Below are 26,972 nucleotides of genomic sequence, written 5' to 3' on the forward strand. Positions count from 1 at the left end.
CTTAATCAGCCACAGAACCTGTGTAATTAACCACTTTCAGACCGGACCATTTTGCTGGTAAATGACCAGAGGTCTTTTTACACTTTGGCACTGCGCTGCTTTAACTGGTAATTGCGCGGTCATGCAATGTTGTACCCAAACAAAATTTGCGTCCTTTTTTTCCCACAAATAGAGCTTTCTTTTAAAGGTATTTGACTGACTCTGCGATTTTTATTTTTTGCGATATAAACGTAAAAAGACCGCAAATTTTGAAAAAAAATGATATTTTCTACTTTTTTGTTATTAGAAAAATCCAATAAACTCAATTTTAGTCATACATTTAGGCCAAAATGTATTCAGCCACATGTCTTTGGTAAAAAAAAAGTCAATAACTGTATATTTATTGGTTTGCGCAAAAGTTGTCACATCTACAAACTAAGGTACATTTTCTGGAATTTACGCAGCTTTTAGTTTATGACTGCCTATCTCATTTCTTGAGGTGCTAAAATGGCAGGGCAGTACAAACCCCCCCAAATGACCCCATTTTGGAAAGTAGACACCCTAAGGAAATTGATAAGAGGCATGTTGAGCCCATTGAATATTTTATTTTTTTGCCTCAAGCGATTGAATAATGACAAAAAAAATTTTTTTTTTTTACACAAAGTTGTCACTAAATGATATATTGCTCACACATGCCATGGTTATATGTGGAATTGTACCCCAAAATACATTCTGCTGCTTCTCCTGAGTACGGGGAGACCACATGTGGTCGACTTTTTAGAAGCCTAGCCGCGTACGGGGCCCCGAAAGCCAAGCACCGCCTTCAGGATTTCTAAGGGCATACATTTGTAATTTCACTCCTCACTACCTATCACAGTTTTGAAGGCCATAAAATGCCAAGATGGCACAAAACACCCACAAATGACCCCATTTTAGAAAGTAGACACCCCAAGATATTTGCTGAGAGGCATGTTGAGTCCATGGAATATTTTATATTTTGCCACAAGTTGCGGGAAAATTACAAACTTTTTATTTATTTTTCACAAAGTTGTCACTAAATGATATATTGCTCACACATGCTATGGGCATATGTGAAATGACACCCCAAAATAAATTCTGCTGCTTCTCCTGAGTACGGGGATACCACATATGTGGGACTTTTTGGGAGCCTAGCCGCGTACGGGGCCCCGAAAACCAAGCACCGCCCTCAGGCTTTCTAAGGGCGTAAATTTTTGATTTCACTCCTCACCACCTATTACAGTTTTGAAGGCCATAAAATGCCAAGATGGCACAAAACCCCCACAAATGACCCCATTTTAGAAAGTAGACACCCCAAGCTATTTGCTGAGAGGCATGTTGAGTCCATGGAATATTTTATATTTTGCCACAAGTTGCAGGAAAATTACAAACTTTTATTTATTTATTTTTTCACAAAGTTGTCACTAAATGATATATTGCTCACACATGCCATGGGCATATGTGAAATGACACCCCAAAATAAATTCTGCTGCTTCTCCTGAGTACGGGGATACCACATGTGTGGGTTCCCGCATCGCATGCCTCCCGGCGGCAGTTCACACTGCCCTATGTGAACTGCAGGGAGTGTCAGTGAAATGTTAATGACACCCCCAGATCAGTTTGCATATCGCAGTGCGATCTGCAAACTCGGACAGGAATCAGATCGCATGGTGTGAACACCCATGCGATCCGATTCTGCTGCGGACCAAAAAAAGGGTCCCGTGCGAGTTTGCGGCGGGTGCGATGCGAATTCAACCATACTATCTGTATGGCTGAACTCGCATCGCACAGAGATCGGATGTGATTTGCACTGCAGTGCGGTGCGAATCACATCCGTTCTCATAAACCGCTGCAATGTGAACCCAGCCTTAGTGACACTGGCGACAGGGGGTGATCATGGGGTTAAACCTTTATTGGGGGGGTTAGGGGGGTACCCTAGAGCTAAAGGGGGCTAACCCTAACTGCCCTAACAGTTATTGCAGTCACAAATGACACCAATGCAATAATAATAAAATAAAAAAATGCAATTGGTGTCACTGTGACTGGGGGTGCAGGGGTGATTGGGGGGGTGATCGGGGGATGAAGGGGGGGGGTGAAAGTGTGCCTGGCGTGTTCTACTGTATAGTGTAGTGTTTGTGCAACTCACCGATCCTCTCTCCTCGGTGCCAGAACGAAAAATACCGACACGGAGGAGAGATTACATCACTTCCTCTGCCTGTGTTTACATTACAGGAGAGGAAGTGATGTCATGCTGCAATTCCATTCGTCAGGAGCGATCGCGAGGGGGTGGCCATGAATGAATGGCCGCCCCCTCATCCCGGATCGCTCCTGCACGGAATCCGACCGCCGCTGGCACCGGGGGGGGTAGGGGGGCGATCGGGCCCCCCACCCGCGGGAAGGCAGGGACGTACATGTACGCCCATATGCCTGCCCGTGCCATTCTGTCGACGTACATCGTCGTGCGGCGGTCGGCAAGTGGTTAATATGCGTTTGGGTTTAAAGGGAAGAGGTGGCAACTCTATCCTTACCCCATGAGGAAAAATCTTATATGGAGCTCCAGACTGAGGGCGATTGATGATTATTTTATATTTTTTCCATTTGCAAATAATCTCCAACAGTTGTTTCCTTCTCACCAAGCTTCTTGCTGATGGTCTTGTAGCCCATTCCAGCCTTGTGCAGGTCTATAATCTTGTCCCTGATGTCCTTTGATGGGTCTTTGGGTCTTGCCCATGATGGTGAGGTTTGAATGGAACAAAGAGATTCTGTGGACAGATGTCTTTTATACACATAATGAGTTGTCACGAGGAGCACTTTCCTAAACTGACAGGACTAATCTGTGTACCACATGATCACATACTGTAACCAGTCTGTGGGAGCCAGAATTATTGTTGGTTGGTAGGGGATCACATACTTATTTTACTCACTGAACTGCAACTGTATTTTTGGTTGATATTCTGTGAATATTTTAAAATACACCTATGAAAAACAATTATGGATCTTTCATGTCCTTGTAAGTGGGCAAACTTACAAAATCTGCAGGGGAGCAAACCAATTTGATTCCAAATTGCCAAATGTAAATGGGGCCTTTAGAGGCATTTAGACTTAGGCTCGGTTCACACAGGGGCGACTTGTCCAGGCGACTTCGCCGCCTGACAAGTCGCGCCCCGTTCTGTACTACGGAACTGTTCTAATAGGAGCGACTCAAGTCGCTCCGACTTAGAAAAAAGGTTCCTGTACTACTTTTGCGGCGACTTGCATTGACTTCTATACAGAAGTCGTTTTGCAAGTCGCGGCGCTGCAAGTCGTGCCGCGTACTGTGTGAACCGAGCCTTAGGGGTGTTTAGAGGCAGAAAAAAACAAAAACAAAAAAAAAAAAAACACCGCCAGTGCTTCCAGGAGCAGCAGAAAAAAAAACAGCTTGGCATGTGTAAATGTGTGTAAGCATGTCTAAATGCGAGTTAACACTAGGGGCATTTAGTGCTCGAGCGTTAATTTCAATGCATACCAAAAAAATTGTTGGTGTCGGGAGCCCCCTTAATTTCAGTGGGCAGAATAAATGATTATTCTAGCCAATTAAATGAATTGCCGCCCAAGCACTTGATGCGCCTAAATGCATTGCGTGCATTTACAAGTGTAAAGTATTTTTTCTGTTAAACGCTTCTGCTAGGAGGAAAGGCGTCTATGAGAGATGGCCAAACGTCCAGTGTGCATGAGGCCTTACCAAGAAAATGCTAAAAAATAAGAGGAGCTGATATCACATGCCATTCATTTACAACAGTAAAGAGAGAATTCAGCCCATTAGTCCATTAGGGGCACCCCCCCCCCCCCCAATCCATACATCCGGCCCCTAATCTATATGCAGGGCACCGGACACATGGATTCCGAAGGAGTTATTCTTTTTCAAAGCACATGATTAGAGCCAGAGGCTCTAATTGGCTTCAAAAAAGGGTGGGCTCGGGGCACAGAACACTGCGCCCTGAACCCATCCAGTTGTCTGACAATAGCAAATTAATATTCACTATTGTCTTCCTGATTCTCCTCCTGGCCAATCGGGAAGCAGGTTGGCTGCCGAGGGAAGGAGGAGGGAAGCCGCTGTGAAGCCTGATGTGCAGGGTGAAGCCGCCACCGAGGAGAAGGAGATGTAGGAAGGAGCCATAGCTTCACAGCGCCTTACCTCCTCTTTCCCATCGGCAGCCAACCTGCTTCCTGATTGGCCAGGAGGAAAATTAGGAAGACAATAGTGAATATTAATTCGTAAGTGTGGGACTGGTGACGGACGAGCGAGCGATGGACTGACCTGGGGTGGGGGGCAGACGATGTGTGTCTTGTTTGCTGCCCCCCCCAAAATATACAGCACCTGATCATTGTTAAAAGTTCATGTGCCTGAATGGGAAGCTATAAAGATTGTATGTTCCACTTCACGGTTGAATGACACCTGCATAGTGCACAGGAGAATAAATTAGTACAAAGGTTACAGTAACCCTTCTGATGTAGGTCTACAGTCAACAGAAGAATGCAAAACAGAGCAGAGGAACCAGAGAGACCATTAAACGAATGCCTATGGCATTACCTGCATAAGTGCTCCTGATTGTGAACGGTAATAACCAATCATTAGATGTGGTGGCTGCATTTGTTTTCTTTTGCCTTTTTTTTTTTTTTCCATCTTATGACCTGCCCAGTAACACATCTCCTGTATAAGGCTGGATTCACACCTATGCATTTTTAGTACTTTTTGCATTTTGCAGATCTGCACTACAGAACGTGTTCCATAGGAAACCATGTTAAATGGACTGCAGTGCAAAACTGCAAAATGCAAAAAGCACTAAAACTGCATAGGTGTGAATCCAGCCTTAGAGCATCCCCACTCTGGGTGAAGGAGCACAGGGCAGGGGGGCACCTTTGGACAAAAGCATTGTCAGTCTGGGAGGAGGGGAGTGATGAACTAACAGATTTAAATACACTAACAAACAGAAGTCAAACTCCAGCTAATACTTTACAAGGAGTTACAGCATAATTTTTTTCCTTTTGGGAAAAAAAGGTTTTACATACATTAATAAAAGCCCTTTAATCACTCCTGTTAGTGGTAAATGGTTTGTCTCATCCATGTAAACTGATACACCTGGAAGAGAGCTTGTTCTTTTGAAAAACAGACTTACTGACCGGATCACCAGATAAAAATAGAAGAAAGAAAACCTAAAAAAGAAAACAAATGCAGCCATCACATCTAAGAATTTGTAAGGTGCAATATAATAAAATATTTGGGGTTAATACTGCTTTAACCGCTTGTCGACCAGCCGCCGTCATTATACAGCGACACTATCCCGTGAGCCATCGCAGGTATATATAGGCTCGCGTAATCGGCATAGCAGGCGCACGCATGCGCCCGCTGCACCATGGGGGTGCCGATGCTCGTGGTCGGCGGTCACTATGACTGCCGGTCACGAGTAAGAGAGACAGAACAAGGAAGTGTGTGTGTGTGTAAACATCCAAATCCCCGTTCTGTTCTGTGAGGAGAGACAGATCGTGTGTTCCTAATAGCTAGTAATCACGATCCGTCACTTCCTCTAGGTCAGTCCCCTACAGTTAGAAAGACACACTAGGAAACACAGTTAACCCCTTGATTGCCACCTAGTGTTAACCCCTTCCCTGCCAGTGTCATTTACACAGTAATCAGTGCATTTTTATAGCACTGATTGCTGTATAAATGACAATGGTCCCAAAAATGTGTCAAAAGTGTCCGATGTGTCCACCATAATGTCGCAGTCCCCGCCATTACTAGTAAAAAAAAAATAATGATAATAAAAATTCTATAAATTTATCACCTATTTTGTAAATGCTATAACTTTTGCGAAAACCAATCAGTCAACGCTTATTGCGATTTTTTTACCAGAAACATGTAGAAGAATACGTATCGGCCTAAACTGAGAAAAAATTTGCTTTTTTTTTTTTATTAAAAAAAGGGATATTTATTATAGCAAAAACGACAAAATAGTTTTTTGTTTTTTTCAAAATTCTCTCTCTTTTTTTGTTTATAGCGCAAAAAATCAAATACCACCAAATGAAAGCTCTATTTGCGGGGAAACAAGGACGTCCATTTTGTTTTCGTGCAACGTCGCACGGCCGCGCAAATTGTCAGTTAAATCGACGCAGTGCCGAATCGCAAAAAATGGCCTGGTCATTCAGCAGCCAAATATTCTGGGGCTGAAGTGGTTAAGGAAAATGATTCATAAAATGCAAACGAGTCTGAAAGTCTGCATTCACAATACTATTGTTTCTATTTTATCATTAAACTGAAACAACATTAACTATTGTAATTGGTAAATTTAAAGCAGAACTCCACCCAAAAATAAGATAAAGAAGAAAAGCCCACCGAAAAATAAAATAACAAAACCAACAACATTTAGTTTTTTGGGGGTTTTTTTGCAGAGATTTCCCTCTTATTATGCAGGATTGTGTAGCTCCAACAGTATGCACAGTGCTTTACAATGTAAATTACTATAGTGTAATGGCCGGCATCAGTCAACCCACTTCCTCTGAGCCCAGGTCATCCTGGACTTGCCCCCCAAAACGGCCGGTGCTTTCAGCGTGAAAGCAGTCTAAATTATTTTTAATAATTATAGGGCAGCATTCATTTGTGGCTTTTATATCAAACTAAAGTTCAGCTATAAAATTTCGCCCCCTTCTGATTTTCTAAAGCACAAATCTCCAAACTCAAAACAAAGGGTAAGTTTACTGTCCTTTAAACTATAGAGGGGGCCAGACTGTGGCCAGGGGGAGAAGAAAATGTCCTGGCGTCAGTGAAAGTAAACAATGCCCCATCATTGGTGTCAGTGGGAGGAATAGTGCCCCATCATTGGTGTCAGTGGGAGGAATAGTGCCCCATCATTGGTGTCAGTGGGAGGAATAGTGCCCCATCATTGGTGTCAGTGGGAGGAATAGTGCCCCATCATTGGTGTCAGTGGGAGGAATAGTGCCCCATCATTGGTGTCAGTGGGAGGAATAGTGCCCCATCATTGGTGTCAGTGGGAGGAATAGTGCCCCATCATTGGTGTCAGTGGGAGGAATAGTGCCCCATCATTGGTGTCAGTGAGAGGAATAGTGCCCCATCATTGGTGTCAGTGGGAGAAATAGTGGCCCATCATTGGTGTCAGTGGGAGGAATAGTGGCCCATCATTGGTGTCAGTGGGAGAAATAGTGGCCCATCATTGGTGTCAGTGGGAGGAATAGTGCCCCATCATTGGTGTCAGTGGGAGGAATAGTGCCCCATCATTGGTGTCAGTGGGAGGAATAGTGCCCCATCATTGGTGTCAGTGGGAGGAATAGTGCCCCATCATTGGTGTCAGTGGGAGGAATAGTGCCCCATCATTGGTGTCAGTGGGAGGAATAGTGCCCCATCATTGGTGTCAGTGGGAGGAATAGTGCCCCATCATTGGTGTCAGTGGGAGGAATAGTGCCCCACTGTTGCTAATGGTGGGGGGGGGGGGGGGGTTATGTCCCAAGGGCTGGCTATATAAGCAAGCCGCATCTGACTCCCCACAGAGAGACTGATAAAAAGACACAGATGAATGACAACTCGTGTGATGAAAACATATCCCGACTCTGGATGCAAATGTGACCACTTAGATTTGCATTGCATTACTTGAACTTTAGGAAACTTGGGTTGCTCTGTGAATCACGTTTCACTGGGCTAACATTTATATAAAAACTTAAGCAAAAGTCCAGGTCCCCTGCATCTAATTCCATTTATTTAATAATAAGAATTTAAAGTCCAACTGTTTTTTTTTTGGCGGGGGGGGGGGGGTCAGAGTGGAGAAGGGTTAGAACCTGTGTCGGGTTTTTATATTTCAGCAGTACGGACTCTTGCTCAATCCTAAATAAAAAGTAATAATAAACCGTGATCACAAAATTAATGTTCGTCTGTACATCGGTTTTTCTAACTGCTCTACGATTGGACATTTATGAAACGTTTCCACCGCAGTCTCTATCCCATCATGTCACTAAAGTCCTGACCAAAGAGCATTTAATGAACACACTCAAAGATTGACCCCCTGATGCAGAGAGGCAACGGGAACCCAGCTGCCAATCCTGGGGCTGGTGAGTGCAGCAGCTGCCTTCCTACTAGGAGGGATGTCAGTGCCGCCCCTGAATGTTGCGTCTTCACGTCTGGTGTGAACCCTGTCTTAGTGTCCGACTTGTCCACCGCAATGTCGCTGTCCCGCTAAAAATCGCTGATGGCCACCATTACTAGTAAAAAATAAATAAATCAAAATGCCATAAAAATATCTCATAGTTTGTAGATGCGATAACTTTTGCACAAACCAATCATTAAACGCTTATTGGGATTTTTTTTTTATACCAAAAATATGTAGCAGAATACATATTGGCCTAAATTGATGAAGAAATTCGAATTTTTACATATTTTTATTGGATATGTTTTATAGCAGAAAGCAAAAAAAAAAATTTTCCCAAATGTCCCAGATTTCGAGGGACTGTCCCTGATTTGGAGCAATGTCCCTCATTCCTCCTGATTTGTCCCTCATTTTGGTCTGATCTATATAGTTGTATATAAAATGCACTTTTTATGTATCAAAAAGTGTTTTGTAGCGCTAAACCTTTCATCTGATTTCTAAATTGCTGCATTTGTAAATTCCAAAAGCCACTATAACGGAATAGTAGTGGTAAAAAAAAAGCACTTGTGGGTTTAACCAATCTTGTTTTTTTGTACAATTCTCCTTTAAGGGGGCGTGGCAAGGGGTGTGTCCTATGCCTGCATACTTTTGCTGATAGGTGCCCCTCATTCCCATCTGAAAAAGTTGGGCGGTGTGCTGGATCGATCACGTCTATCACCTGGAATGTGCAGAAAGAACCAGTTTGTGAATTTCTTACCTTTCTCATAAACAGTTTCCCACGTAAGCACAATGCAGGGGAAACTGTAATACACACGATCGAAATTTCGACCAGCAAAAGACCGATGAGAGCTTTTCATCGGAAAATGTGACCATATGTATGCTCCATCGGAATTTAGCTGGACGAATTCCTGCCAGCAAAAATTTGAGAGCATGTTCTCAATTTTCCAGACGGAAAAACTTCCTATCGGAAATTCCGATCGCGTGCATGCAATTCCGACATGCAAAAACTCACGCATGCTCAGATTCAATACGAGACGGAAGCTATTGGCTACTGGCTATTGAACTTTCCTTTTCTAGTCCCATCGTACATGTTGTACGTCACCGCATTCTTGGCGGTCGGAAATTTGGTTTGACCGTGTGTATGCAAGTTTGAGCAGAATTCTGTCGGGAAAACCATCAGAGCTTCCGTCAAGAATTCCGATCGTGTGTACGCGGCATTAGAGTATGTAATCATTTTTGCAATCAATATTTGTTCAGTAGTGACTGCATGTGCCCCTATTATTGCAGCGTGTATAGGGTGAGCAGACAGCGAGTCCAGAGATTCTATGTCACACACACAATCCTTCCTTGTAATGTAACCTTGCTGGAGGTCATGTGCCAGTCACCACCCTCCACGGGTAACTCATTACAGCCACCCAAATTATAGAGCAATTCAAATGTAATTAAAGAAGATGATGAAATAAAACTTCTACAAAAGATGATTTAGTGATTGAATGTACCAGAGTGTATACTGAAAAAACATGGGCGTGCTCCGTATACCGACGCCAAAACTTTTCCTGCATAGATCCGTTTTGGCATCCTTATTTCATTAGGCGAAGGCATTGGGGCGAAGCAGAGCGACTGTCGCTGGGAAATTTAGTGCAGGAACCTTTTCCAAAGTCGGAGCAACTTGTGTAGCATCAGTTAAAAGGAGAAGCACAGCCAAAGCTCGTTAAGCTGTACTTCTGTGGATCACAGGAGTGCAGATCGTTCGGGCTTCAGCCGGTCCACGTCCAGGTTTGAGAAGCACCCCGGCTCAGCCTATTAGCGAACCGCTGAGAGCCTGAGCTGGCCCTTCACTGACAGTCACCAGCTCTCTGCTTAGGGAGCACTGAGAACCGAGCGATCAGCTGTGTTTGATCGCTTAGTTCTCAGCCTTTAGGCCCCTTTCACACTGGGGTGGTGCGGGCGTCGCTTTACCATCGTTTTAACAGCGCTATTCGGCAAAACTGCCCAGCTAGCGGCCGAAAAAGGGTTAAAAGCGCCTGCAAAGCGGCACTTTGCTGGCGGTATAACCGTGCTGCCCCATTGATTTCAATGGGCAGGAGCGATGTATACACCGTTCCTTCACCGCTCCAAAGATGCTGCTAGCAGGAGCATTTTCTAATGTCCTGCCAGCGCACCGCTCCAGTGTGAAAGCCCTTGGGGTGTCCGATTTATCCACCGCAATGTCACAGCTCCACAAAAAAAAAAAAAAAAAAAAAAAAATCACAGATTGCCGCCATTACTAATAATAAATAAATAAATAAATATGTCCTAAAAATATCCCATAGTTTGTAGATGTGATAACTTTTGCTCAAACCAATCAATATACACCTATTGGGATTTTTTTTTAACAAAAGTATGTAGCAGAATACGTATTGGCCTAAATTGGTAAAGAAATTCCATTTTTTTTTACATTTTTTTATAGGGTATGTTTTAGAGCAGAAAGTAAAAAATAAATTTTTTATTTTTTTTTTCAAAATCTTTCTAGCGCAAAAAGCTAAAAAACGCAGAGGTGATCAAATACCACCAAAAGAAAGCTCTATTTTTGGGGGAAAAAAGGACATTGTTTTTATTTGTGTACAGCGTTGCACGACCATGCAATTGTCAGTTAAAAGTGTCATAACGCAAAAAATTTCCTGGTCATGAATGGGGGGGGGGGGGGGGGTAAAACTTTCTGGGGCTACGTAGTTAAATACCGCCAAAAGAAAGCTCTATTTGGGTGGAAAAAAAATGATAAAAGTGTAATTTGGGTACAGTGTTGCAAGACCGCGCAATTGTCATTCAAAGCAGTGTGACGGTGCTAAAAATTAGCCTGGCCAGGAAGGGGGTAAAAGTGCCCAGGTATTAAAGCAGTTAAATAAAGAATATAAAAAAAAAAAAAACATTGCAAAGCTCCGCCCCCTACACAACGGACGTCGGGACATTTCAGCGCTCACCTTGGTGGGAATGGGACCTCAGTGTTTGCTGAATCTCTCCTGCTGACAAGTCCTGTGTGTGCTTCCATCAACACTTCATTAGCTACAATTCCCCAACCGCAGCGCACCAGACTGATCTCTGCTCCAAATCTGCACGGACCACAGCCGGGATTATAGATATATTGTATATATTGATACATTGTATACAGAGCTGCACAGACCGTCTATACGGAATGATACATTTATACAGAATACCGGCTCTTGTATGTCTACACTACAGCTGTGCACAATAAAATACTCTTTACTTGCACGTGTACAGGCGCATTTTTCAATAATAATAAAATTAATAATTATATTTTACCATTTGAAAATGTTGCCCATGTGTGTGTAAATGCACGGGTCGCCAGTTATGCGCATAACCGCCCACAGCGTTTTCTGTAATGCGTCTCAATGGGCAAAAATACACTGCAGACCCGGAACCAGAACAATACTTATTATGTCTCTCTAACATTATTCTATAGGAATGTATTATTATGTATACTATATATTATTACTACACGGGATGTATATGGCACCAACAGTTTGTGCAGCGCTTTACAACATGAGGGCAGACAGTACAATACAGGAGGGATCAGAGGGCCCTGACCATAAGAGCTTACAATCTATACATGATTATTATGTCTATCCAACATTATTCTGTATCAATGTATGATTATATATACCAGGGGGCTACAAACTTTTTAAACAAAGGGTCAGTTTACTGTTGTAGAAACTTTAGGGGTCTGGACTGTGCCCAATAGAAGTAAACAATGTCCCATCTTTGGAATTCAGGGAGAAATAGTACCCCATCATTGGTGTCAGTGGGATGAATAGTGCCCCATCATTGGTGTCAGTGGATGGAATAGTACCCCATTATTGGTGTCAGTGGGAGGAATAGTGCTCTGATGGGACACAGCACTAGTTTGCCAGTGGTTTTGGCTGAAGTCAGCTGATTGGCTCGTAGCCAATCAGACACAGAGTTCTGTGCACAGCGTAAAGTAAAATCAGAACACATTACACATCGTTAGGCAAACAGTTAACCATTTGATTACCCCTAGATATTAACCCCTTCCCAGCTGGTGTCGTTAGTACAGTGACAGTGTCTAGTATTAGCACTGATCACTGTATTGGTGTCGCTGATGATGTCAGTGGCAGTCAGTGTACCTCCTAGCCAGCGTTTGTTAGTGCCAGATTGTCCGCCACCCTATCAAAGTCCCTCGAGAAGTCGATGATCACCGCGAATACCAGAATAGCCTCAGAGCGGCATAAATCCCAGTATGGATCCCGCAGTTTGTAGACAATATAACCTTCACACAAAGCAATCAATATACACTTATTGGGATTTTTTTTTTTTTTTTTTACCAAAGACATGTAACAGAATACACTTTGGCCTAAATTTATGAAGAAATTTGATTTTATTGGATATGTTTTATAATCAAAATTAGAAAATATTATCATTTATTACATTTTTTTCTAAGGCTCTGTTAACACATGTGTGGAGTGGGCGTATTAAAAAAAAAAAAAAAAAAGAGTCAAGCACGTTGTTCAGGTGCGATTTCAGGTAAAAAAAAATAAAAAATTGCGCCTGAACATTTCATTGTTCTGTGTTTCTTTTTTGTTTGTTACTACAAAATAAAAATAAATAAAAAAAAAACCTGATTCGCACCTGAACCGATAAACAGAACCGCGCCGTACTCCTACGCTAAAGACCCCAGACTAAATTTTTGGTCTTTCTTTTGTTAATATAATAAAAAATAAAATAAAAATAAATAAAACGCAGTGGTGATCACATACCAATAAAAGAAAGTTTTAAGAAAAGAAAAAAAAGAAAGTCTTATTTGTGTGAAAAAGGGACATAAATGGAATTTGTGTACAGCGTCGCACGACCGCGCAATTGTCAGTTAAAGTAAAGCAGTGCTGAATAGCAGAAAATATCCTGGTGATGAAGTGGGGGGGGGGGGGGGGGGGGGTAAATCTTCAGAGGTCAGGTGGATAAAGTGACTCTACGACCAGGGGTAGGCAACCTTGGCAACCTTTGAAACTACAAGTCCCATGAGGCATTGCAAGACCCTGACAATCACAGGCATGACTCCTAGAGGCATGATGGGATTTGTAGTTTCACCACCCCTGATTTTTTTTAATTTCCTTTTTTATTCAACCAGCAGGTGGAATGGAAAAAAATAAATAAAATGATTTGACCCTGCCCCCCTCCACCACCATCCCTGCTGATTTATTGTACTCTGACCCCAGGGAGAGCCCCCCCCCACCCCCATCACAATTCACGGACCAGTGATGCGGGCGATAGCCTTCAGCACTGACCAATCAGGATTTACCCGCCAGGCTGGTTGTACAGACAGGGATCATATTCTGTACACCCCCCACCCATACATGGAAATCCAATCAGTCCCGGCTGAACCACCCACATTTCTACCCATGTATGGGCAGAATCAGGGCCAGTTCACACCACATGCAGTCCAATGTGTTTTGTTTTCTCTGCATCAGAAACGCATGGAAAGTCAGTTACATGGTTTCCAATGGCGTAGTTCACACCAGGGCTTGCAGCTCCAGAAAAAAAAAAAGATGCTGCATTTTTCCTGCACTGGACTGTACTGGAACACTGTAAAACGCATCAAGGTTTAAAAACAAAAAAAAAAAAAAAAAAAAAAAGGAGGAGGGGAGAGGGGGGAATGCACGGAACTGCATCAAAAAGATGCATGCGGAAAAGCCCCCGGAATGCATCCGCACTGCGTTCCCATGGTGGCCCTTAATCCACAATTCTATCCGTTTTGGACGGAGCGGAGCCTTCCCCTCCCGGTTCTGGTGACAACTTTTATTTTTTTACATTCAGGCACCAGGACACAGAGCTCCCCCGGAGCCCCATATGGAGGAACCCAAAAACTCTGAGTGCCCACCAGGACAGGAAGAGACAGGAAACCTCCCAATGGGGACACCGCCTCCAGTGACAACGGTCTCCCAGGGAATTTCCCAAGACCCCACTATGTGGAAAAAAATCAATAAAAAGTGAATGAGGTTTTTAACTCTTTCATAACCAAGCCAAAAATGGGGAAAAAAAAGTGTTGGCTTTATATATACAATTCAGTTTTATACAGGACTAGAACTTCTAACAGGGTTAAATTATTGCTGTGATACTGGAACAGGAAGTTGGGGGGGGGAGAATCTTCCCAGTGGGGACATAGCTTGCAATGATTGCCTTTTAGAATGTCTATCTATATTGTATATCATAAAGGAAACAATAGCAAGATGTGTCCTCACAGAGAGATTCCCCCTAATTTCCTGTCTTGGTGACACCAGGACAGGAAGTAGGGGGAATATTTTCACCTTGATATAATATACACAAATATATATATATATATATATATATATATATATATATATATATATATATATATATATATATATATATATATATATATACACACACACACATACACACACACATATATATTAGTAATGTTATAAGGATACAATTACAAGCTATATCCCCACGGAGACTTTACAACGTTCCTGACATGGTGTCCCCAAGACAGGAAGCAAGGGGAATCTTCTCAGTGGGGGCATAGCTTACAATATTATATGAATGAATGAATGAATGAAATACTTATATAGCGCACAATGCGAACTGAATCGCCTCTAGGTGCTGTGGCGAGCTTTGATCATCTGCTAAAAGAGGAAGGTCTTGAGTTTTTTCCTAAACACACACACACACACACACACATATATATATATTTTTTTTATTTAATTTTTTTTACATATTATATTTATAAGGAAACAATTGAAAGCTATGTCTCTGCTGAGGAGATTTCACCCAATTCCTGTCCTGGCGTCACCAATAAATATATATATATATAATGTGTCTCCAGTAAGGAGATTTCCCCTCACTTCCTGTCTTGGGGACACCAGTGGGGAATCTCACTCACAGCGCTCCATTGTTTTCTTAGACTAATAAAAATTATGCAAAACAAAAAAAAATGATATATATATATATTATCTTAAGCTATGCCCCGTACTGAGAGTTCACCCACTTCCTGTCCTGGTGTCACCTAAACAGAAAGTGGGGGAATCTCCCTGTGTGGACATAGCTTGCTATTATTTTCTTAAAATAATAAATATAATATACAATATGTGTTATAAAGGAATACATTTGTGTTATATATATATATATATATTTAATATGGACATTGTAAGGCAATAATTGCAAGTCTTGCCCTCATTGAGAAGATTCCCCTCACTTCCTGTCTTGGTGACACCAGAACTGGAAGTGGGTCAAATCTCCTCAGTGGGGGCACTGCTTGCAATTATTGCCTTACAATGTCCATATTAAATATATAAATATATATCTGTATATATATTATTATTAATGTATATATATATATATATATATATATATATATATATATATATATATATATATTGCAAGCTCTGCCTCGACTGAGATTCCCCACTTCCTGGCCTGGTGTCACCATGACAGGAAGTGAGGGGCGGTGCACTCAGTGGGGACACAGTGGTAGATGTAGTGTGTATTGTGAGGTGCAGGTCTCCGTGGAATGGAAGGAGATGTGAGCCCATAGAATGTCTTCTCTTACCCGAGGATGAGGATGACGGCCAGCAGCACTCCGCACAGCACCAGCAGCCTCCGGCGCCGCTCCCTCCTCATGTCTCCTCCAGCTCCTCTCTGCTCTCAGCTGATCCGCAACACTTCCTGGTTGCCGGAGCAACGCCAAACTCTCTCCTCACCGGCGCCGCCAATTGGACGCCACGGGATACGCTCCCTCTGCGTTTGGCGGTGGGGGTGGGCAGAGACGAGCAACTGCCTCAGCTGTCAATCATGCAGCTAGAGGGCAGCAGATATGAATACCACCCGCTGTACGCTGTCCTGTATCCCGGGTGTGGGGGAAGGTCAGCTCGGGATACAGTTCACCCCAGGGCGGCTGTTGTGTGTAGGAGAGGAGAGATCAGATTGCTGTGTGTTCCTCCAATAGGTGTGCACTGCAAAGATCGACCGCACCTATGTGTGTGCAACAGTGCATGTATATATATATATATATATATATATATATATATATATATATATATATATATATATATATATATATATATATATATATATATATATATATATATATATATATATATATATATATATATATATACTGACAGTGTCCGCAGAGATCGGTGTCGGTAGGGCAGAGATTGGTGTCGGTAGGGCAGAGATAGGTGTCGGTAGGGCAGAGATCGGTGTCGGTAGGGCAGAGATCGGTGTGGGCAGAGCAGAGATCGGTGTCGGTAGGGCAGAGATCGGTGTCGGTAGGGCAGAGATCGGTGTCGGCAGACCAGAGATCGGTGTCGGCTGGGCAGAGATGGGTGTCGGTAGGGCAGAGATGGGTGTCGGCAGGGCAGAGATCGGTGTCGGTAGGGCAGAGATCGGTGTCGGTAGGGCAGAGATCGGTGTCGGTAGGGCAGAGATCGGTGTCGGTAGGGCAGAGATCAGTGTCGGTAGGACAGAGATCGGGCCGGTGACATCACTTCCACTCGGCGCCGCAAAGTCACCTGGGACCTGTCACGTGCATGCGCAGTGGGTGCCCACAGTAAGAATGCCGGAACCGTGAGCGGAGCGGGGAACGGGGGCTTTGTTCCCCTGCATCGCTGGACTCTGGGACAGGTAAATGTCCAATTATTGGGGGCGTGGTCAAGCTGGCGGCCTGAGCGGACGTGCATGGTGTGAGCTCCGCTCCAGCCTGGGTAATTTATCCGCTTAATAGCGCCAATCGGGTGCGTTAATGACCTCACAGACCGGCGGAGACTTTCGGGCATGAGAGGAGGCAAGCACAGTTCCAGACGGAAGAATTCCTCTGTCCCGGCGCCATCCCCGCAGCAGACGAGGCAGCAGCAGCCTCCCCCTGTTGGCGCTAACATGGCGACCCAGACTCCACCACAGGACCCGGCCACCGTGGAGGAGGACAGATTTCAGGCGCTGATGCAGGCTATCTCGGGCTGTAAAACAGCTCTAACGGCTAAAATTGACCTCCTACAGACAGATGTGGGGTTGGTGCGCCGCAATATGGACAAGTTCCGAGAGCGGATGGGAGAGGTTGAACGGCGGGTGGGAGACAACGAAGATGCCCTCAGAGACCACCGTGCCTCCCTCCATACTCTACAGGTGCGGGCGCTGGAATCCCGAGCGGAGGACAGTGAAAATAGGAGCAGAAGGAACAACCTCCGTGTGGTGGGCCTGCCGGAGGGAGAGGAGGGACAAAACCCCGCAACCTTTGCTGAGCATCTTCTCTGCACTCTCCTACCGGGGGCGGCGTTTTCTCCCCACTATGCGGTAGAGAGAGCCCACAGGATGCCATCCATGCGGGGGCCGCCTGGTGCCCCCCCTCGCACCTTTATTCTGTGCTTACTGAACTTCAGGGATCAGGATTTGGTCCTCCGCGAGGCGCGGAAAATCCCTGAGCTACGGTTTGCCAATGCCCGTCTCATGCTGTTTCTGGACTACTCCGTAGAGACCCAGAGGCAGAGGAGAACTTTTGATCATGTTAAGGCCCAGCTCCGTGCTAGAAACATCAAATATGGTATGCTGTTCCCTGCACGCCTTCGGGTGGTGGATGGGGAGTCCACTCGCTACTTTACTTCGTCGGAGGAGGCTTCACAGTGGCTGGACACTTTACCCAGGCCCCGGTAACTATGTTGTTTTACACAGCCTATGTTTTTAATGTCGCTCCATGATGTCTCCCGCCCTTTCTTCCCCCCCCCCTCTCTAATGGCTCCCCCTGTGTGACTTCTACTGTGGAGAACTGCACTAGCCCCTGGTGTGTGAATACGCCCCACTCCTTCAGTTTGCCCTGCACGAGTGATGGACCAGGCCTGCATGACCTGCATGCTGTTGCATGCCATAACATCTGGAAAAGCTGTCCCCCTGACTGAGACATCATGGCTCATCCTTCCCTCCCTGATGGTGGGGAAGGGGGGGCTGCTCAGCGACAAAAGACTCTTCATGCAAGTGGAGCGACATGCTATAAACATTGTTTCTCAAGTCATCTTCCAGGACGGCACACCTGAGAGATGAGAGGCTCCTCCCTACAGGAAACACAATCAATTGACAGCTGTTTTAAGTCCCCACCCTTCCCCTTGATCCTCAGTTTTTGATTGTGTTTCTCCCTACACAGCGAAACTGTTTGTTTTTTTCCAAATGACCCGAAGCCTGGGGCTGGTGGTCTCCCCCTGGGAGCCGGACCACAAGCCTGGGAAGCCTCTGGGTCTGGTAGGATATTCTTGTCCTTCCTGGGGGGTTCCCCTATCTTTTCCTCAGGGCGGGCAGCAGAAATTGGAAGAGCCCCCCTGAGAGCTGAAGGACCCTGGGTACAGTGGTGTACCCAGAACTTCAGGGGCCATTATCCTGTCTCCCCCCTCCTTACCTGTACAGGTGGCTGTTCAGACGGGGGTGCTGGCCATCGGTTCTTTCCAGGGGGCTTGTCCCCGACTCCTGGGTCCCCGGTAGCTCGCGTGGGCTGCCGGAGAGGGCGTGGCAACAAGCACCCGCGTCATTTTCAAACTTCGGGAAAATGGCAGCGGCGTTCTTACCCAGGAGGGAAGGCTGAGAGTCAGTAGGAGCAGGCGCCCACATCCTCCTTTCTCTAGAGCGAGGAGGCACCAGTTTACTACGGTGGATGTCTGCCTTAACCACCTCCGATATGAAGATGGAAATGAGGAATGGAAGGCATTGCCCCCCCCCCCCCCATGTATATAGACTGACTTCCCTATGGGGACAGCAGTTGGGGGGGGAGCACTTTGGCGGCTATCCTCCTTGCGTGTGGACCATAAGGATGGAAAAGCAAGCCCGCTGGCTGTGGCAAAAAGAGGAAGACGACAACGGTGAGTACTTTACTTTCCTTTTGCCGTGGGAATTTAGCTGCAAAATCCCCAATTCCAGCCAGAGGGTTCCTGGGCATTTGAGATCTCACCTGGGGTCTGGATTCAAATAGCCCTTAAGCTTCTGCTAAAAACACCAGCCGCAGCCCCTCTTACATCAGAGAAGCTGTATGGTGGACAGGTGGTGCAAAGGAACGAGTGTGCCTAAACCACCTCAGATGAGAAAGAGGCAGGTAGGCCATTGCTCCCCCTTCCCCGTGTATATACTGACTGGTGCAGTGCAGAACCTGGGGTCGGGATACAAATAGCGCAGATGCCATTGCTAAAACCACCAGCCACAGCTCCCTCTTACAGCAGAGACACTGTGGTTATCGCAGCAGTAGGTTGCCAGCCTCTCCCTACATGCCCAGTTGTGGTACATTAGTAGGGATGAATATAGCGTACAGAGGGGACCTGGTAGATACAAAGTTACTTACAGGCCAGGTATACCACTGAACAGGTTATTAATTGGGCAGTGGTTGGTGGATTCAGAAGCTCCCCTGGTCAGCAGGTGCACTAGGTTACCAGCCCTATTAGCCCAGCTGCTAGGAATCTGAAGTTGCTTCACAATGTTTAAAAGCTGACCTAACATTCAAGGATGGGCAGAGACCAAGCTACTGTGTGGCACAGTAGGGGTTCCCTTGTCACAGATCCTCCTTTTGGGGCTATAGTTAACTTTCATAAGCTCCAACCTCCCACTCCATCTTTACACTGTGTTTATATTATAGTGTAGGAGGTAAGAAGAAACTTTTTTTATTGGTTTGGGCTACAATCCACTCAGTGGCAGATCTAAAGGCGATTCACCATAGATCGCTCCCTACATCCTTTTAATTGAGGATTTTCTGTGCAAACCTATGCAAGAGCTACATAATTAATTGTTTGAAGCCTGCAAATAGCTATTTACCTCCCAGGCTAAACTGGTAACCACCTCTTCTAGAGAGGTCTTAAATTGGTCTCTAGGGCTGGGCTCATTGAGACTTTAGTTGCTAATCAGCACCACCTGGATATGTGCTGGCTAGCGTTTGCTCAGTCTATGGAGGTAAGGTAGGACAACAACTACTACTAATAGTAGGGTGTCCAACCATTTTAGGATCTGTTCCTTCTCTGGTGGTGAAGGTTTAGTATCTACAGCCCAGGCTATGCCTATGAAATAAATTGCCTGTTGGTTATTTCATAAAGGGATAGACCATGACTCCTCATTGGCTGCACACCAGTAGACCTCAGTAGTGAAGGTTTGTGCTTGCTGGGATGTTTTTGTGGCACAGCAGAAATACACATTGAGATTTGTGACATCTCTGCTTATAAGGGCTATATTGCTGTACATCAGAAATGCACTGCACTGAAGCTTGTTTGCTGTCCTTTATATACTAAAGGTACTGCTTTGTTTGGCTACAGATCAGAAAAATACAACAGTGAAGGTGGTCTGTACTTTCTGGTTTTGTGTTGCACAGCAGAAATGCACATCATTGTGTCTGGTGACATCTCTGCTCATAATGGTTATATTGCTGCACATCAGACATACACAAGATTGAGGTCTGTCTGTGGGGCTTTGTGTCCTGTTTTACTGCCTTGTTGGTTACTTATCAGAAAGGCAGCAGTGAAGTCTGATGGTCCTGATTTGCGTGGCGTTGTGCTGATTCAGACAGTGCTATTAACAGCAATGGCTGCCGAGTTTAAACATGCGATTTGACATGTTGAGTCGCATGACAAATCATTTCAATATGAATGTGCTATCTCTATTCATAGTGTTTTATTGTTGCACATCAGATTTATACAGCATTAAGGTCTGTGAGGTTTTGTGTCCTGTATTACTGCCTTATCAGAAAGGCAGCAGTGAAAATTGATGGTTCGAATTTGTTGGGCTACATAGCAGGAATACAAATTGAACCCCTGCCAGGTGTAGTACATATACTGCCTTTGGTAATCCATGTAGCACCACAAAGTGGTGTTGTGCTGATTTTAGCCATGCGATTTGACATGTTGAGTCGCAAGGCCAAATCGCTTCAATATGGATGTGCTATCTCTATTCAGAATTGTTATATTGTTGCACATCAGACATATACAAGATTGAAGGTTGTCTGTCCTTTTATGTCTTGCATATACTGCCTTATTGGCTGCATATCAGAAAGGACACAGCAGTGAAGGTTGCTTGTCTTTTTCTGATTTTGTTTTTGCTGCTCAGCTGAGAGACACATTGAGGATGGTGGCCTCTCTGCTCAGTATTGGTATATTACTACACATCAGACATACACAAAGATTGAATGTTTGTGTCCTGTATGTCCTATATTTACTGCCTTATCGTTTGTATATCAGGCTAAGCAGTGTTTCTCATGGATCTACCTTTCTGCATCTTAGGGATACACAGCAGGGGTTTGTTGGCTGCAATCCTCCAGGGAGTCACAGCATTGGGGACCCCTCACTTGTTCGACCTGAAGATTGCTATTTGTTTTTTTTTCCCTGCGACCTGTGTAATCTTGAGGTCTGTGGATCCAGGAATCGGGGACTGCTGGTGTTGCACAGACACAAATGGTACCCATTGGAAGCCATAGTATATGACTTCTCATGCGTCTTGCAGTCCCAAGTCGCAGGTTGGGTCGCACGGGTGTGGGAACCCTAAACTTATCTGTCCCTTCTGATTGAGGTTTTGCTACACAGCAGGAATACTCATCATGGCGTTATTGTTTTATTTTGCAGCAGACCAGAAAGATTGCAGCTGTAAAGGCTGTCTGTCTTTTTCCTCAGTGTCTGCTTTTATGTTGTTGCACAGCAGAAATACTCAAGATTGAAGCTTGTTGGTGCTTTCTGTTTCAGAAAAACACAATGCTGCAGGTTGCTCGTGTCCTTTCTCAGTGTTGGTTCTATCTGAACTACACTACAGAAGTGCATGACAGAAAGGATTGTCTTGTGTTCCATATTTTTCCCTGTGGCATAGCAGAAATGCACAACACGGGAGTTGGTGTTCATATTAATCTTATAACTGTGGTGGTTTGTCAGAAATACACAACATAGAAGTTTGGGTCTTTCTGTCTTTATAGCCTTGTTTTGCTGTACATAGGTAAAGCACAACAGTAAAGGGGGTTCCTGTCCTTTCCGTATTTATATATCAGTTATGACCTAGCTAGCTGCACTAAAGAAATACGCAGCATTTAGGGTTTGCTTGAGTCTTAATGTTTTTACGTCTTGGCAGCACATCAGAAAACCAGACTGTGAGGACTGTTTGTCTACATTGAGGTTCAGATTTGGGTCTCTTCCCATATTTGATATATTGGTTTAGCTAGTCACACTCAGGCACACAACATTGTTGTCTATGCTTGTGTCCTTTCTGTCTAAATCTATTGTGCCGTGCCCACAATCTATGATCATTTTATTTGTGATATTAATAATGCATGTATCACCTTTTTGTATTTCAGCCTTCTTTTCCATGGAGGGGCCAGGAGTTCGGGCTGCAGATGCCACATGTCAGAAAACCTTGACCACTTGCATTCAGGGATGCCAGAACCATTTCCTAGGGTTGAAGCCCTGTAGGGTTATGGGACACTGGAGGAAGGGGATAATGAATCGCCCTGTTTAGTAAGAACTTGGAGAGTTCTGTTCAGAGGAGTATTAGGGCCTGAGGATGAAGTATAAAGATGTATACCCGATCGAATAGGTTTCGGCTCGGTGCATGGCCTTCATTTTGCCCTTTTAGCAAAACTAGACATAGCAATATGGGTAGTCTACTCCTGTTAGGGACTTTAATCTCCTGAAGAAGGCTCTCAGGCGTAAGTAAGGACATAGATTGGGCGTGCCTTAAACCCAGGGTTCAAGCTTCTGTTAATCTATTTCCCTTAAGTAGGCTTCCCTTTAGTCTTTTGCTGACATAAAGATGAAAAGGAAGCAGTTTTATTTCCCTCAACAGGATAGTGTTAAGACAGGCCCTCTTATTGATTAATGTAGTGTCCTTGTCTTACACAGGTCTCTTATTTATCTTTTTAGTGGTTCTAAGTAGCACCTACAGGCATAATAGGCCATGGTTGTTAGATGTGTGAGATAGGCAACATTGCTAACCTACAAGTTTAACATGTTTTCTGATTCCATTTTTAAGAGCCCATTTCACCTAGATACTGCATCTGAAGCGGAAAAGGCAGGAACATCTGTGGAGCAGACCTGCAGATCAGCCGCATGATCCAGCTAAGATGCCTTCATCAAGCATATGAGCGTATGGAGTGGAGGTAAAGCTCACTGCAGAGCCAAGGTTTGCCAAGAGGGTTTTGCAGTGGCCCCACCCTAAGGTAGGCCTGAGGTACTTGTTTATCCTCTCAGGTGTGCCGTCCTGGAAGATGACTTGAGAAAAGTACCAGTTACTTACCGGTAACTGTCTTTCTGGGAAATCTTCCAGGACGGCAGGCCTACTTCCCGCCCGTTGGAGGAGGGAAAATTCTAGAACACTAGAAGGTGAGTACCTATGAGGAATGATTTCCCTTGTGAACCTGGTTCAGGAGTTACTTCTCTACAAACTGAGGATCAAGGGGAAGGGTGGGGACTTAAAACAGCTGTCAATTGATTGTGTTTCCTGTAGGGAGGAGCCTCTCATCTCTCAGGTGTGCCGTCCTGGAAGATTTCCCAGAAAGACAGTTACCGGTAAGTAACTGGTACTTTTTTTGCCTTAGTTCAATGTACTGTTTTTAAGTATGTGCCCTTGACTTCGGTCAAGCGATCCTGCCTTCTCAGTTTTTTCTATGCTGGTTTTCTATTTTTCATCTCCCGGGCTGGGGTTGGTGACTCGTGGCCAGCAGCGACCGTGTTATTTTTGCTCACAACACCACCTCGGGCTGCCCCTTTTGGTTCTCCCTGCGCCCCCGCAGGAGTTTCACCTGACTTGCTCCGGTTGAGCTGGGTTCTGGTTTTGGGAATGGGCACTCCGAGTTCCCCAACAGCTGTGCAGGGTGGGGGAAGGGGGGGGGGGTTTGGGTTGTGTTGTTTTACACTGATGTACATGTTGGAATGTTTTTTTAGTAGTATCTTTCTCTGGTGGGACCCCCACCGTTGGCAGTGGTTACTGTTGGCGGTCTGGGCCTCCAGGCTAGAGCTGGGAGGTGGGCATTGCGGTACCTGTCTCCACCCGGGTCCGAGGATGGGATGCTCCCCTGGTGTTCATTTGCGGCTGATCCGACTATGGTTCAGATGAGGCTGCTGTCCTGGAACGTCCGGGGCCTGAATGATAAATTGAAACGCTCCTTGATATGGGCATACCTTAAGCAGCATAACCCACATGTGTGCATCCTACAGGAGACGCATCTCGTGGGGGGTAGGGTCTTGAGCCTGCGGAGGCTGTGGGTGGGCAGGGGTTATCACTCTACATACTCATGCTATACACAGGGGGTCAGTATGTTGATACATAAATCCCTGACATGTGAAATACTGAATGTGCAACTGGACCCGGGGGGCAGATATGTGATCCTGCATGCTGTTATAGACACGGTAGAAATGGTGATTGTGGGCCTCTACATCCCGCCGCCGGCTACCACTGCTTTTCTAAAACTCCTGGTTCCCCTCCTGTCTAGTTACCCACTGATAACATCATCATCGTGGGTGATTTTAACATGGTCCCGAACCTTGCATTGGATAGGATGTCCCTGGGGGGGGGGGGTGGAGGGGAATCCCCGTTATCAAGATGGGCTGCCCTCTATGGCCTGACTGATGTTTGGCGGTGGAGACACCCGGGTGAGAGGGCTTACACATGTCACTCCACCTCGTATAGAGCTATGTCACGGATTGATCTGATTTTGGTTAGCGGCGGGATGCTCTCGCAGGTGGTGGACATGTTTCCGAGAGGAATCTCAGATCATGCCCCCATGTTGTGTACCTTTCAAATGCTGACTCCCCCCATGGAAAGAATATGGCAGTTATCTAGGTACTGGATTTCTGACCCACTGATGGAGATAGAGATTTCTAAACATATCCAGACTTACTGGCTAACAAATGCGGGTTCGGCTTCGGAGCTTAATGTGTGGGATGCGTTTAAGGCATACATTAGGGGGGCATACCATTCCTCTATAGCTAGGGCCCGACATGACTCGGCGATTACTGTGGCGGAGACTGAGGCGTCTGCTAGGGAACTGGAGGCCTGCTACGCCTCTACGCAGAACCCTATTACCTACCTAGACATGCAAACGGCCTACAGGAAGGTGATGCTTCTTAGGGTCTCTGGGGCAAAAAAGCAACAACTGGCACAGACGCACCGCATTTTTGAGCAGGGGGGTAAAACCGGCCGCCTTCTGGCCTGGTTGGCTAGAGAGCAACAGCCTGTCACCTCCATTGCCCGTATTCGGGGCTCGGATGGCACGGTGCTGGTGGACCCCTCACTCATAAATGCTCGATTCGCTTCCTACTATAGTGATCTCTATAGCTCCCGGGTGGATTACTCCAGCGCTGACCTTGACCTGTTTCTGGACCGAATCCAGTTCTCTACTCCCTCTCCTGAGGCCCGGGCCTCTCTGGAGGCCCCCATGGCGGTGGAGGAGGTTCAGCGGGCGCTGGGGGAACTTTAGGCGGGGAAGACTCCGGACCTTGATGGGATTCCTCCAGAATTCTATAGACAGTATGGGGACATGTTGGTCCCCAGGCTTCATCATATGATCGTTCAATCCCTTCGGGAGGGGGCCCTACCGGCGTCCATGGCTGAGGCAATAATAGTGGTTATACCCAGACCGGGCAAGGACCCGGAGCTGTGTTCCTCTTATCGACCTATATCCTTGCTTAATGCCGATGCCAAGGTGCTCACTAAGGTCTTGGCGCGGAGATTAAACGAGGTGATCCTTGCCCTGGTTCATGAGGACCAGACTGGCTTTATGCCGGGTAAGGGTACGGATATAAATCTCTGGAGGTTATACACGGTTCTGAGATCTGATGCCCACCTGGCCCTGGCGGATGCAGTGGCCTCCCTGGATGCTGAAAAAGCATTCGACTCTGTCGAGTGGGAGTATCTTTGGGGGGTCCTGCTCCTCTTCGGCTTTGGCCCCAGATTTATTTCCTGGGTGAAGGCTCTCTATGGTGCCCCTAGGGCAAGAGTGCGCACTGGGTCAGTCATTTCTCCCCCTTTCCTCCTCTGCAGGGGTACTCGACAGGGATGCCCGCTCTCCCCGGCTCTTTTTGCGCTGCCCATAGAGCCAATGGCCATATTGATCAGGTCTTCTTCGGTGATCCGTGGCATCCCCTTGGGCCCTGTGGAGGAGAAAATTTCCCTTTATGCCGATGACACCCTTCTATACCTTCGGGAGGTGTCCACGTACCTGGAGGAGGCCCTCTCCCTTATCGACAGCTTTGGCAGGTATTCGGGTGTCCGAGCAAACTGGGACAAGTCTGTCCTGTTTGCCCTCCACCCCTCGAATGCCGGGCTCCTGGTTAACGCCCCACTTCAGGTTACCCAGTTTAAATATTTGGGGGTGATAATCCACAAGGACCTGGCCTGATTTATACCTCCTTAATCTTGAACCGGTTTTGTCCTCACTGACACGACAGTGCTCAGGTTGGAAGACTTTGCCTCTCTTGCCCGTGGGCAGAGTTAATTTGATCAAGATGTCAGTCCTGCCCAAGTTCACCTATCTGTTCCGACAAACCCCAGTGCATATTCCCCAGGTTTTCTTTCGGAAGTTAAACAGTTTGATCACTTCCTTTATTTGGAACAGCGGCACCCCAAGAATAGCACAGAGCACGCTTCAGCTTCCGATCTCTTTAGGGGGTTTAGCTCTGCCTTGCTTTGTTAAGTACTACTGGGCCGTGGTCCTGGTGACGGTGCAGTGGTGGATGTCTGCAGAACCGGAAAACCCTGTGGCTACCCTTGAGGCGGCGCTCTTGGGCTCCTATTCCGAACTCCGGAACTTAGTCCACAGAGGCCCTAGGTCCAATCCGGGGGTCACTCCCTCGATGCGGACCACACTGAGGGTCTGGGACGCAGTCA

The 26,972-nt window shown here is 45.7% G+C and overlaps 1 protein-coding gene across 1 annotated transcript in view; it reads right to left on the minus strand.

Annotated features, from left to right (window-relative positions):
- GLB1L2 (galactosidase beta 1 like 2) overlaps positions 1 to 15,867 on the minus strand; it is a 103,301-nt gene extending 87,434 nt beyond the window's left edge. Inside the window, exon 1 of the mRNA XM_077457998.1 lies at positions 15,709 to 15,867. Within this exon, the coding sequence (XP_077314124.1) occupies positions 15,709 to 15,779 (71 nt within the window). The 5' untranslated portion in view covers positions 15,780 to 15,867. The remainder of the gene's footprint in view (positions 1 to 15,708) is intronic.
- Positions 15,868 to 26,972: the final 11,105 nt, after the last annotated feature.

The sequence above is a fragment of the Lithobates pipiens genome, unplaced genomic scaffold (genome assembly GCF_037356315.1).
Source record: "Lithobates pipiens isolate NorthernLeopardFrog02 unplaced genomic scaffold, aLitPip1_a1.2 Scaffold_27, whole genome shotgun sequence".
Taxonomy (NCBI): domain Eukaryota; kingdom Metazoa; phylum Chordata; class Amphibia; order Anura; family Ranidae; genus Lithobates; species Lithobates pipiens.